This window comes from Microcebus murinus, chromosome 21 (assembly GCF_040939455.1).
Source record: "Microcebus murinus isolate Inina chromosome 21, M.murinus_Inina_mat1.0, whole genome shotgun sequence".
In the NCBI taxonomy this organism is placed as follows: Eukaryota; Metazoa; Chordata; class Mammalia; order Primates; family Cheirogaleidae; genus Microcebus; species Microcebus murinus.
The window spans coordinates 31,111,223-31,125,427 of record NC_134124.1 but is presented as its reverse complement, the minus strand read 5'-3'; the positions used below and the strand labels follow the sequence as shown (position 1 = coordinate 31,125,427).

The window sequence follows — 14,205 nt, the reverse complement described above, 5'->3', positions numbered from 1 at the left end:
TGCCAAAGACTCACCAGTGGGGCTTTATTACCAGGGTAAAAGCACACCAGCGTATCTATTAGATAAAAAGTCCCGTTCCTAACATCAGCACAGATAATGTAACCAGGTCCCCTGACTTGTGTGTGGGCGGCCCTCTTTTCTCAGTTTGACCATCTGGGCCCGGGGAAATGAGCAGAAATGTTATTTGCTGGACTGTCCAGATGTGATCATTAGCATTTTGCCCTTTAGATCTGGGAGGGAAATACCCAATCTGAAATGCACACGGGAGGGCGAGGGCTCCCTCCTCTGCCGACAGCCAGCGAGCAGTGAGTCTCAATGCGAGGACCGGCATTGTCCCTAGACTGCACCTTCACAAAGGATGCCAGGCAAGTGTACCGTTCCCGTCATTTTCTGTCATTTTCTTTATGTTTTCCCCAAACCTGCTCCGTTCAGTGAGATGAGAATACACAAAATAGCAGCCGAGAACGCAGGATTCATCAGAATGAGTCTCAACATATCAATTTTCAAGTGTAGCAACTTTAAACACATGGTAGGCTTTTAGTTTCCATAGAAAATAATCTCTCATTGTTTTCAAAAGAAACTGAAAGCACCCCAAATTACCACACTTTTAACATCCTGACATGTTGATGGCCCGCGTTCTTTCCAGATCAAAGTCAGAGTGGCAGAAGATAGAGCGCTGAGCAGCTTGCTTAAAACATAGTATTTCATATTTGGCAGGAATTACTGCAGTGAAAAAAGACAAGGTGACTTTCTAATATATATATATGTATTTTAGTTTGGCAGAGATCTGAAGAGCTAAGAACTAATTTAGGATGACATAAATGCTCTTATCTTTCTCTCTACCTCCTTCCCTCCCAACCACGGGAAGAGTCTTTGACAAAAGCTCGGTGTACGTTACGTGTTGTTTTTCACTCAGGGGTGACAGTCTTGAGTCCTGTGTCACGCCGAACAGTTGTGTTGACTCTCATCTTAGACTTTCCGGGATTATCCAGATTTAAACAACAAAGTCACACATCAGAAGCATCTTTCTTCCTTGACATGGGGCAGCCCTGCAAGAACTTCTTTGCCTTTTAAGGAAACTAGATCTAGTCCAGTGTTAACCCAGGACAAGAAAGCAATGACGTCACTCCCTGACCCAGCGCTGTTACATTCAGCTGGAAGAATCTCAACAAAGAAGGCGTCAGCTGCAGAGTAACTTTTACAAACAGTCAATGCTTTTGCAGAGGAACCTGGGATGACCCAAGATTAAGGACAAGTGGGTAGTAGGAAAAATGACTAGGCAATTCCACCCTAGCCATGGGTTGGAGCACTGTTTCAAGCCATCTAGTTGAAAGCTATGCTATTAAGATGGGAAAATTTATGCTATAGAAAGTTTTTAACTAAAGAGGAAAGTGGCTTTCTCTGTCTACTTTTCGGTTTGGGCCAGAAGGTCAGATGGAATTACTCATTATGAAATGGGATCGCAGTATCAGGAAATGTCGTTCGCATGCTTCATCGACAGTGGACATATGGTTGGACTCTTAGCCAGTTGGAAACCAATTTTTCTCATAAAGATGGAAACACCCTGAAAGGTATTCTTGGGAAATGAGCAGCAATACAGTCAAACAGGCGTTGACAAACTATGGCCTGTCGACCAAATCTAGTCTGCCGCCTCTTTCATTATGATGCATGCCTTAAGGAATGGGTCTACATTTTAAATGGTTGAAAAAAAAATCAAAAGAAAAATAATATTTCATGACACTTGAAAATTACATAAACGTTGAATTCCAGCGTCCATAATTAAAGTTTTATGGGCACGCAGTTATGCCTGTTTGTTTACATCTATGGCTGCTTTTGAGTTACAACAGCAGAGTTGAGTGGTTGTAACTCTGTGGAACACGAACGCAAAATATTTACTATCTGGCTGTTTGCAGAAAAAGTTTGCAGAAGATAGTTGGGAAAGCAGAAATATGAGGATAGGTTGGGAGATCGAGGAGGAGGCATGGTTTCTATCTGCTGTGCTGAAGATGATTTAGGAAAGAGAGGAACCGACTGCTCACCCCTGCTAATGAGGATGGACCCAGATAAGGGGAGTTAATGCTACCAAAGGGATCATTTAAATTTCAAACAGTATCTGAGAAATTAGCTAACTGCTAATTTAGCTAATTTAGGGAGGGGTCTAGGGAAAGACCTTTATAGGCATCAGGAGACCAAAAGCCTGGTCTTGACCTGCCAGTGTTTAGCCAGGTGACTTTAGACTCTCTGGGCCTCAGCATTGATGTTTGTCCAATGGTCTTAATATGCCAATTTATTTTTTGCTAGAGCATAAGTTGGTGGCTCGGGATAGAATTCAAATTGAATAATTATATAAAAGTGCTTTTAAAGGAAATGCTTCTAGTTCTAAGCAGGTAGAAGGGTCTAACTAGTTATGGTTATCTACACTATGAAGATAAAAACACATGTACATTTGGCATAAAACAGGTGAGAAAATCTATGTTGGTGACGTGATTCAGAAGCTTAGGGCTACAGAGGGACTTCTAGCATTGCAGACAATGGAAGTATTTGAGCTGCCCGAGGAAGAGAGACACTTCTGAGATGGAAACTCTCCTTCGTTTCATAGCCAAATTCTCCTAAACCAGTGTTCCCTCCATACTGATTCCCGTTTAGGCCAGGGAGGGGCTGGGTGACACATGAAGTGGTCCCCTGGTGGTTTATGCAGGTTATCAGAGTAATTTATTCCAGCATGTCTGTACACTGGGAGGATCTGGCACAGAGAAGATGTGATGGAAGAGCATCTCCTAAAGGTTCTCTGACCCCAGCTGTGCAAGTAGGGACTGGGGGCACCTTCCCTGGGTTGGTAGAGGGCTGGCTGGGTTGGTAGAGGGCTGGCATTCCGCCCTCACTTCCACCCACAGGCCTGGATCTGTGGAAGAGCATGTCAGGGGCTGCACTATTCCAAATGGCTCATTTCTGGAAAGTCTTCTCTCTGCGGGTTTGAACATGCACGGAAGATAATTTGACTTATTTGTCACAGTGCCTGGCAGGCCTGAACCTACTGCCTGTCCACAAACGTCTGGGGCTGATGCTTCGATTTCAGGACCTGTCATGTTGTAGTGGAACTCGGAGTCACGTGTGAACCAGAATGGACTCAGGTCTTAAAAGCATGAATCTCTTCAACAGCTGGGCCTTGGTTTCTACATTGCCTTCCTGCCCTTCCCTAATGGCTTGTTTTCTAGGTAGTCACGATCCCTTTCCTCTGTGTTTGCAATGCACTGTTTATGCCCCTGCAGCTTTGTAATTAATAATATACTGCTTTTCATCTTCAAAGTGATTTATACACATTAATTAATCCTCACCGTACTTCAGAGTTTCTGCACGTAAATAACCACCCTGCCCCCAACCTTGAACTTGGGCAACTCAGACCCCAGAAGGCAAACGACTCTGCCCTGGCCCAGACGGGCACTCAGGACCCTGACCCCTCACCGTGTCTGCGGACCTCTGGTCACTTCTGAGAGCAGCCCTGTAGCTCTACGCTCACCACCATCGCTGCCGGCTAAATTGGCCCATTACCTCACTCATTTTGAGTCATAAACCATTCTTCGATACTCCAGGGTCAAAGCATAATCTTACCTAAAGCATACATAATAGAAAATGATGGATTATAAACTAATAAACCATCCTGAGATGCCCAGGCCCACCGTGTCCAGTAGCCTCCAGATGGAAAATAAATATATTTCCTAATCCATCACTTACCAGTTATGCACCCGATTAAAACATTAAACTCTCACTATACAGTTTCCCATTTATACGATCGCCCTTACAGAAAGCTATTATATTTTAACTATCAAGCCCAGTAAATCAGACAGTAGCCATCCATCTCTTTCCTTCAAGTGAGTAGGAGGCGCGGTGGGGATGTTATTGACAGAGGCAGGCAGTGCCTCGATTTCTCTGTCTGCACTCCCCGTGGTGCCCGCTGGCCCCACAGAGCATTAAGCCTGAGAAGTGAGCGCACGGAACCTTTTTGAAGTTTCTGACACAAAGCCAAATCGTGCAAAGACCCGAAGGCACATTCGATCTGCTTCCACCAAGCCCCTGAACAGCTACCTGGGGAAGCTCCCAGAGCTCCCTCTGACAACGCGAAAGATTCTACTCAAGTGACTGACGGGGACAACAGACATCCTCCCCCCTTGCTCAAGCCAATCTATTACCCCATCTTTCATCAAGGGGTAAGAGAGAAGCAGATATGACTTGAAATTAGGGGTATTCGGGTCTCAGACCACAGTTGCTATACAGAGCTGGGGTTTAGCACACAAAGAATATTGCAAAACCCTAGATTAAACAAGGTGGCGCCTTCCCCTGGAGTGTCAATGTTCTCGTTTTGGGAGGGCATTCCTGAGGAATGCAACTGGCAAGGAATATAAATGCTTATTTTTCCACATTAAGACAAGCATAGTTGTATTCCGGATGAGTGTGAAAAATTCAGATCAGTTGTTGGCTCCTACTGGTCTACCCTGGGCAGGGTCCCGGGTCTCTGGGAGTAAACGCTCATGCTCCTAGGGCACAGGAAGGCTTAGGTAGAACGGCGCAGGACGTGCTGGCCCAGCAGGTGGCAGGGAAGCGTGCGAGCCCCCATGCCGGGAGAAGAGAGGGCTTATGTTGGGGGCCAAGGGCCAGGCCGACATGGTCAGGGTTGCCTTTTCTTTTCTCTTAAATGGGAGGAGTTTTTGCACACATGTTGGGAACTGTTTCAGAGTTGGCCTCTTTTAGCTGCTGTTTTGCAGGTTTCCTTTGCAACGTGGCGTCGCCACACTGGGTGGGTCCACGATCGCTGCCCTGAAACCGAGCCAGAGCCGTCAAGTGTTTCAAATAAACTGTCACAAACATCACCGTGGCCTGGGCCTGGGCCAGGAGATCTGCCTTTGGCAAGCTCAGCTGACAGAGCAGCAGCGTCGGGGCCCTTGTTCGGGGCCAGGAGCTGCGTGCAGGCTTTGTGTCCAGCCTGCGACGCTCATCTGCATGTGACACCCCGCCCTGAGCACTCGGTGTCTGCAGCCTCCACAGTTACATAGCTGCACCCCATGGACGCAACCCAGCACCCTGGCGTGGGAAGACAGAAACTCCGGCGACTTCACCAACCTTCTACCCCAAGTCACACACTGAGTCACCTGAAGCACAGCCACCAGCAGGGGTGCACCTGATCCGGACCCAGTCGCACGTGGAGAGATGGGAGCTGGGGCCGAGAGGATAGAAGCAAGAGAAGGGACGTGGGCAAGGTCAACTGCACCTGCGCGATCTGATTCTGTACAGAGTCCAGCCTCTCAATCCTGCTTCTGTCCCGCCAGCTCTGAAACTAAGCTGGCTGCTCTGTCTTTCCCTCGAGCCAAGATGTTCTCAGGCGCACCGACCACTGTTCTTCTATGCGGTTAGTGGCTGGAGCTAGCCAGTATTGCACGCATTTCGGAGCGCAGGCCCGGGTTCAAAAAAAGCCGAGCAAGGACAAGACTGAGGCTACTCTGGGAGTGAGGGATGGCTGTGCAGGAATGACAGTTCTCAGCTCATCTCCGAGAGAGGACTGCGACGAGGATGCTTAATTTCCCTTCTGATAAATGTCATTTAGAAACACGAAGGAGAAACTCATCGGATTTAAATGGATTTCAGGAGGGAGAAATCACTCCCATCCATCACTCATTATTATGTCTTTCAGGAGCCAAAAAGCAAAAAAACGGTACCAGGCAGCGGAGGTCCTCCCGGTTCACAAGTCCACGGCCTCCTCCCCAGGCTCACACACCCCACCCGGGAGGTAGGAGCAAGGCTGCCCCGACTCACCTATGAAATACGCCAGCAAGATGGCCAGGAGGAGGGCCGCGGCGATGGCCGAGAGGGCGGCGCATTTCCAGCTGCAGTACTTGGACGGCTTCTTCAGCTTGAAGGCCTTCCTGGAGAAGGTATTCCTCGGCAGCAGCCGGGGCGGCGGTGTGTAAACGGTTCCTGAGGTCAGGGGGTACCCCGGGGAAGAGCTGCTAAACAGGGGTGTGCTCCCCGAGGAGGTCTTGAAGAGGAAGTGTCTGCCAGGAAAAAAGAAAAAAGTCAGAGTGGCCGTGGGTAGCTAAAGGGAACCACAGTTAACTGCTTTTTTCTTCCCCCCACTCTGATTTGTACAATCCGAGTATAGTCCTAGTTAGATCCCCCTAGCTAGGAGTGGGGGAACCGGCAAACGCTACATTAGATGGTGACATAAATTCGTTCCACAGACTTGCATGATTTTCTGCTTTCACACGTGCATCTAAATGTTATCTCCCACAACAATCCTGCAAAGCATTCGAAGCCAATATGAAAACCGAATGACTGTCACTCACTCGGAGATGAAGAGGATGAGGAGGAGGGCATGCTAAGTGTTACCACGCATTAGGGTACTTACTATTGAAAGGTACTTGAAATACATTGTCATGACTATTTATCAAGTAAGTGTTATAATATCTCTATTTTTAGATAGGAGACATTAAGCTTGGAGCAGTCAAGCAACTGTCTGAGGATTTAAACCCAGAGCTTGGCCTTATGATAAAGTCTGTGTTCTTGCACGTTACCTGAAATTCTCCATCTTGACCCTTGTTCATGTGCTATTTTCACCTGCCCCTAAATCCTGCCTCCTTTTCTGAGACTGCTTCTTTAGGTCATGTGCTCATGGTTATTTCTTTGGAATTATTTTTGCCTGTCAATTGAACAAGGTGCGTTGGTAGCCAGAACTATGGTGTGGTAACCACACAGTAGAACCAAAATAATAGAACATACAGTAGAGAAGGGGATAGAATATCTCCTCAGGGGTCAGGAGACTGTCACTCTAAGGACATGTCAAGGACCATCAATTCTCTGATAGATTATTCTCTCTCTCAAACATGGTATTTGTAAGACTTCAAATGTGACTTGCTGGGCCGGGCGCTGTGGCTCACGCCTGTAATCCTAGCTCTTGGGAGGCCGAGGCGGGTGGATTGCTCAAGGTCAGGAGTTCAAAACCAGCCTGAGCAAGAGCGAGACCCCGTCTCTACTATAAATAGAAAGAAATTAATTGGCCAACTGATATATATATAAAAAATTAGCCGGGCATGGTGGCGCATGCCTGTAGTCCCAGCTACTTGGGAGGCTGAGGCAGAAGGATCACTCGAGCCCAGGAGTTTGAGGTTGCTGTGAGCTAGGCTGACGCCACGGCACTCACTCTAGCCTGGACAACAAAGCGAGACTCTGTCTCAAAAAAAAAAAATGTGACTTGCTGTACCTTGTTTGAAACGATGACTTGTCTTCCAGGAAACACAGACTAGACTTTTTAAGGTATGGGTTAAGTAGATGCTAGAGTCTGAGCAGCTGGGAGCCAGGGGCTACGTGTTATTTTGTACCTTGTTCATCCTTAGGTTCTTAGGACCCAATTCAAAGGCCAATATGCAGGGGAGACTTTAGTAAATGAATGAATGAATGAATGAATAAATGCGATCCTCTCATTCTTTTGCAGTTTTACTCAGCTGCAATTCTAAGATTTCAAAATGTTAATACAGGTATTTCCTTTCCCTTCACATCTTCAGTAGATGTAACTGTATTTATTGATCGCTCACAACTAACTAGCATTAGTTACACTGCTAAATATTTGACTTTCAACTAAACTTCACATTAACCCTATGAAGGGGGCACTACTTACTATTTTCCCAATTTTACAGATGAGAAAACCGAATCTCAGAGTTAGTTAGCAAGCAGGAATGTTGGGCTCAAACTCCAGTCTGCCTGACTTTTCTTTTTACATCTCTAAGCTTTTAGAAGGTCTAACCAGACGTGCTGCACCACCCTGCCCTGGCCTCTGGGGGTCATGGGCTTTCCCAGCAGGATTCTGAGGTACAGTCACTGTCATTGCAAATGTCTGTTATCTTGGCTGCTTCCAGATAAAATCTCGAAAATATTTGAATCCTTCACAGAGATCGAAGGAGCCCAGTATGATTGACAATCACGTTAGAAAAATGAGTACCTGATTAGGGAATCATTTAACCCAGCTAACATGGAAATAAACAACTGATATTTAGTCTTTATTCATACTAAAAGTATATTCAGTTATCTGAATAAAACCCAGAAGTTTGATTCCACAAATAAGGCTTTGGATTCCTTGTCTAATAGCTCTCTTTTAATGCTCCAGATTACGAGAATCTTGGAAGAGGAGCAGGTAGGTGTGGTGTTTAAAGCAGAATTTGGGAGCAAGGCAGACGTGGATTGGAGTCCTAGTGGTGCCATTTCTGGACAAGTGAGCTCACATAAGTTACATAATGTTGTTCTTGAGAACCTCTGTCTCCTTCTCTGTCTTATTGGGGTAATAAGAATGTAGGTACCTTATATCTGGTTGTCATGAGGATTATATAAGATTATGTGGGAAAAGCACTTAACCAAGGTGTGTCTCATAGTAAGTGCTCAGCCCATTATGAGCAGCTGTTATTATTATTCTTCAGAGTTACTCTATAAGAAGCCTGAAACGTGTGTTTTAATTTGAAGCTTGCCAAATGTTGAATAAACACCTGAGGAGTTTTCCAAATCACTAAATAATAGTCCACTGCCTTCTAATGAAGCTAGAACATATGTGCAGCAGAAAGTCAGGGTGATGAGCAAACTCTGGGATTAGATTTGCAGCTCCTTCTACTTTATTTCTTGAGCACTTCTCCAAGAGTGGGTAATGAACATAGGAAATAAAACTAAAACAAGGGAATTTAAAGACATGGCAAGGAGTCATTAAAAGCACAGGAACACCAGATCTTGCTTCCTTAGTGACCTTGCCCATTTGCCAGGGCTCCGGCTGTCACCGACATGTCTGAAGTGTTCGGATCTCCATCCCTTGTTCTGCGTCTTCCCTGAGCTCCACGCCACCTTCCTGTTGTGTCTTGGACATTGCGTCGTCTACATATCGTGGTTGTCTTGAACAAGTCACAACCAACCTCAGACTGGTTTCCTTTACCTCCCCAAATCCACTCTTCCTGGGCTCCGACTACTCTGTTACCTAAGACAGTGTGGTCACTGTCACTTCCTCCCTTTCCCTGGCCTTCTCCCATCTAATAGGTTAAAGAATCTCATCAATTTCATTTCTGAAACCCCCTCCCGCCCAACCCTCCCCCCTAGCCCTCCTGCGCCTGTCCTTCTAGCCACCATGCCACTGTGCCCTGGCCTTCCAATCCCTGCTTGTCCCCCCATGCCTGAAAGAGGAAACCTAGATTTCAACATGGGACCAGTTCTCTACAACCACTAGCCAACTTTCTACGCCCATCTCTAACCTTGTGCTCCCAGCTCCCATGGATCCATGCTTCAGATGCCCCAAAAGACACATTTTCTCTAACAAGCCGGGTCCTGCCACCAGGCCTTCGTGAACAGTTTGCAATGCTTTGTCGAACAGCCCTTCCCGTTCTGCCCCACCCAACCCATCTAACCAACTCCTACTCACCTTCCTACTGCCTACCTGGGAAGCCCATTCTAACATCTCCCCATCACTCTGTGCACTCATACATCTATTTATACACTTGGGATATATATATATATATATATATATGTAAATTTTTTAATGTGTCTGCCCCCCAACCGGAATGTGAACTCTGAATGTGAACCGGAATGTGAACATTGCTACTGGTAAATATTACTTAATCTTGGTATCTCTAGAGTCTAATCATCGGTCCCAGGACATGAGTCATATCTGTGGACAGAATCAATAAACTGAAATTAGGAAGGTTTTAGAAACATGAGAGCAACAAGATGAAGATTAAGAAGTTTAAATTTGCTTTAATGTCATTTTTAATACACTCATTTACTAAAAAAAAGGATGGGATGACTATATCTTACAAATGGGGTTGCTTCACAAGATCCTAAGATCATCCCCGTGACAATTTATTTTCTAGACTTTTCCTTCTAAAAAGGATGTCTGATAATGTCACATGTCACCAAAATGCCCTCCTCCCTGCCACGATCTGCCCCTTATAGCCTTCCGATAACATTTAGAATAAACTCAGAAGACTTTTTCCAAGACTTACAACACCTCTGGCCACTTCTGCAACTGAATCTTCTACCACTATTATGTTCCCTTACCCCTTCTGTCACATTGTCGTTTTACTGTTTCTCATCCTATCACATCTTCTTGCCTCAGGGCCTTTGCACTTGCTCTTCCCTCTGCCTGGAAATATCTGCACAGCTTGTTCCTTCATGTCATCCAACCCTCTGCTCCAATATCACTTTCTGGGAGAGCTCTTCCCTGGCCTCCTTTCATTCTCTGTTACTTTGTATCCTGTTATAACTGCTTTATTTATTTTCAACGTATGTATGTATCTTTGTGTATTATGTATCCTCTTTCTCCACGATTAGAACTGAATTTCTACAAAGTTTAAAATCATCAGAAATTGTGTCTGATTTGTTCACGCTGTATCCTAACATCTATAATAAAGCCTGGAACAGAGTGGGCACCCGATAGACAAATCTTTGTTAAATGACCTACAACCTCATCCAAGGCTAAAATAATGCATGCTAAACGAACGGCCCGGTGAACGTTTTAAATTTTAAAACTAAGGTCTCTTCTGCTATGTTGACTCCTGTATTCCAAACAGATTTACAAGTTTGCATATGCATACAGGCAAATGTCTCTATTTAGGGATACAAGGCCAGATCCCTCCACAGAAAACAACCTGCATGCTTTTTGGTACCGCATTAACCCTCGCAGGATGTGTCTCTCTCAGGCCACTCGCTGGCATCGTGGTGTCTGTGATGATCCCAGCTAAATGAAACTCACTTAGTTATCACATCGCTTCTTTCTACTTTCTGCTGCTTTACATACTTAAACAAAAATACCAATGACATGCAGAATCCTCTTTCTCTCATGAAATAGTTACACCCTGGTGTTACTAATCTTTATAGGATTAAATTCAGTAAACAAATAGAAACAGAAAGGTTTTAAAGAAGTGATCTTCAGATTATGTCCCATAAATACCTGCTTTGGCCTCACTTGGATGCTCTATTAAAAACAGTACACATTCCTGGGCCCCATACCTATCTGAGGATGGGGTCTGGGAGTGTATCAGTTAGGAAGCTTTCTAGGTGGTTCTAATGTACATTAAAGCTTAGGAAACGCTACCCTAATCATTTTTGCACCTTCCAAATGCACCTGACTTACAGAGAACATACTAGATTGTTAGCATGTGTGTGTGTGTGTATTTTTTTAAGTTCAAGTTTTGAATGTGGATATCTTTAGGGTGAAGTGTTCTGAAATCTGCAACTCACTTTCACATGATTCCACAAGATTTCTCTTCCCATCTTTATAAAAACAAGCAAGGCACATGCGGCAAAATGATGGCAATTGTTGAAGCTAGGTGGTTATCCTCGCATTGTACTATTTTCCAACTTTTCCATATGTTTGAACATTTTCCTAACAAAAAGTTAAAAAAAAAATTGTAAGCTTTGATTCACTCAAGGATTGCAGTCACATGCTTCAGGAAAATAAAATAAAATGAAGCAAGACCCACAAGGTAATGGTCTGGCCAGATGGTCACAGGGAGGACCAAGAAGGCTTAGGGGACTTCTCCTGATTTTTCCCTGAACCGGCTATTAAGACAGCTTTTCCCCCTCAGGGGCCTGCTCAGTGTGTTCGGATGAATCATTTGTGATGCCCCAACTGAACCTCTTCCCAGCAGTTGGTCATGGAAGTGGCTCGGCTCAGGACTCCAGGCGTCAGCAAAAATGTGTAGTTTCCAAATGCACTTGACATTTTTCAAGCACAACTCAATTGCTCTCAGAATTGGCCACTTGTGCCTCGGGAAGGACAGGCAAATGAGAAGCTCCCAAAGTGCCGGCCTTGGAGCCTGCTAACACTCCACGAGACAGAGAAAAACCAGTCCTTGATGCCTTACAAAAAAAATAAAAGAGGAGCTCTCGCACTCCTTCCCCTTCCTTTCCAGGTGGGGGATGGGGGCTTCGGTCCTGGCGCACAGCATTCTGGGAGCACAGGTTCAGCGCTTGGGATTGAATAGCTAAGGGAGAGTGAGTGGTTCCTCTGTGTGCTCAGCTTCTTAAGAAAGCTTTTTAAAGAATTCAGTGATCATCACTTCACTCCGAACTATCCATCTTTTTGGTAAATGTCATCACTTTTCCTCATGCGAAAACAACACCATTTAATAAAATCTAAGAGAGCATACCTAACTGCCTAACAGCCATTTCCCCATGTGTGTCACATGACAGCAAAGATGTGGATTTGGGGTGGAATCTTGGTAAACCAGGCTCCTGTTTCAAATTGGCTTAGAAAATTAAGAACATGCATTGTCTCTGATTAAACAACCATGGAAGATTTTAACAAAGAAGTCTGACAAACAAAAACCCAAAAAACTCACACATAACATCCATGCACGAAGAGCCCCACCAATTCAAAATGCTATGGATTTTTATTTTATTCTTATGCTACAAGAGGGAGCTTGAATAATCCACAGCGGAAGCTTTGAGAAGTGGCAGTTGGCTAGACTACCTGAGGCCCCAAGAAAAGATTTCTTTTCCTTTTTTTTTTTTTTTTTTGCCCCTCTGAGACACATAAACTCAGTCATTAACCTCAAACCCCACGAAAGAAACAAACAAATAGGGAAAATTCCTTAACACCAAGTTCCATTTTGTCGGCTTGCAACCAGTGGGATCGCCCTTATTTTCTGTTGGGTTGGCTTTATTCCCAGGGGAAAATCCCAGCAGGGCTGTGCAACAGAAATGTATGACACAAATAATTGTGCTGCCTCGACTGCAAAGGTAAAGCCCCCCTCTCTCTCTCTCCTCTCTCTCTCTCTGTATCCCACTATCTCATCACAGGGTAGCATTCAGCTAACCAGGACAAGTAATGACTAACAGTGCAGATGTGGTGTTCTCCTTAGCTCATGAAGTCTGCTGCAGCCAATGTTCTTCCTGAAACACAGCAAAAAAACCCCTGAATGGTCTCAACGTAATGCCGTGCAAAAAAGGCAACTCTGGTTATCAGGAAAACCAGGTGTCGACTGTTGTTCTACTGAGAAAATTGACCTCCCCAGTAAATAAACTCGTGGGTATTCAGAGGAGCGGATGAAAATATTGATACACAGCCCATTAATCCCCAAAATAGTTTTAATGTCATGCATTCAGTGGCTGAAATGTGATAAAAAAGCCAGAGAAAGAATAGAGGCAGAAACACCCCAGGAATGGGGGCGTGGAGCTCAGCGAGGGAGATCAGGTGTGTGCTAGAAAACTCCAGATTTCATCACATTTCACTGGTCCTCGCCATGCCCTTTGAAGCATCAGGTTTATTGTCTCTAAAAGAGTAAGTTTAATAAAGAGGCAGCCCATAAAGGGTACTGTAGCATGTAAAGTTACTGTAATTGGGTTTTCAGGAGTTATAATAAAACACTTAGCTGGAGAGAGGTTAAATAACCACCACACTCTCTGGCATCATGATTAAGCTCTCTAGCACGGAGAAAGAATGGCGATAGCTGAGGGAAAATGTGATGGGTAGGTTAGAGAGACAGAGATATGGGGCACAGAGGGAAAGAGAGTGGAGAGAGAGAGAGAGAGAGAGAGAGAGAGAGAGAGAGAGAGAGAGAGAGAGAGAGAGAGAGAGAGAGAGAGAGAGAGAGAGAGAGAGAGAGAAGCACACACGATGAGAAGGAACAAGAGAAACAGGTAGTGAGAAAGACAGTGCCAAACTGGGTGATCTTTTAAGTGTTCCAACTTTATGTTCCCGTCTGCAAATGCAACATGGCACATTACGAAAAATCAAGTCTATAAGTTTCTAGAAACAGACAGCAAAAATCTCCTACCCTCTTGTGAAATGGACTGGTAAACATTGGATGTTTATAGTCAGACTTTTTTTTCTACATGTAAACATTCCTTTATTATTATTACTGTTATTAATTGAAAAAAATAATAGGATCATACCAAGAAGGCAGTTTTAAGCCTCCGCAAATTCTGGATAACCAGGGTTTGAATCCTGGCTGCTATACTTATCACTGTGGGACCTTGGGCAAATTACTTAAACCTCCATAGGAGGCTGAGAATGACATATAGTGTCTACTTCATGGGCTTGTTAGGGGCATTGGTGAGTTTATTCACATGAAATGCTTAGCATTGAGATTGACATCTCATTACTGGTCAATAAATATAGCTATTAATCGTTTGAGCACAGGAACCAAGCAGAGTGTATCTTGCTTTTTACTGAATCTACTTGACCTT

The 14,205-nt window shown here is 44.7% G+C and overlaps 1 protein-coding gene across 12 annotated transcripts in view; it reads right to left on the bottom strand.

Annotated features, from left to right (window-relative positions):
* The window catches only part of TENM2 (teneurin transmembrane protein 2), a 1,195,335-nt gene that overhangs the window by 241,923 nt on the left and 939,207 nt on the right, over positions 1-14,205 (bottom strand). For all 12 annotated transcript variants that reach the window (XM_075996266.1, XM_075996267.1, XM_075996268.1 and 9 more), the window contains one exon: positions 5,806-6,044. In XM_075996266.1, coding sequence (XP_075852381.1) covers positions 5,806-6,044 — 239 coding nt within the window. The remainder of the gene's footprint in view (positions 1-5,805; positions 6,045-14,205) is intronic.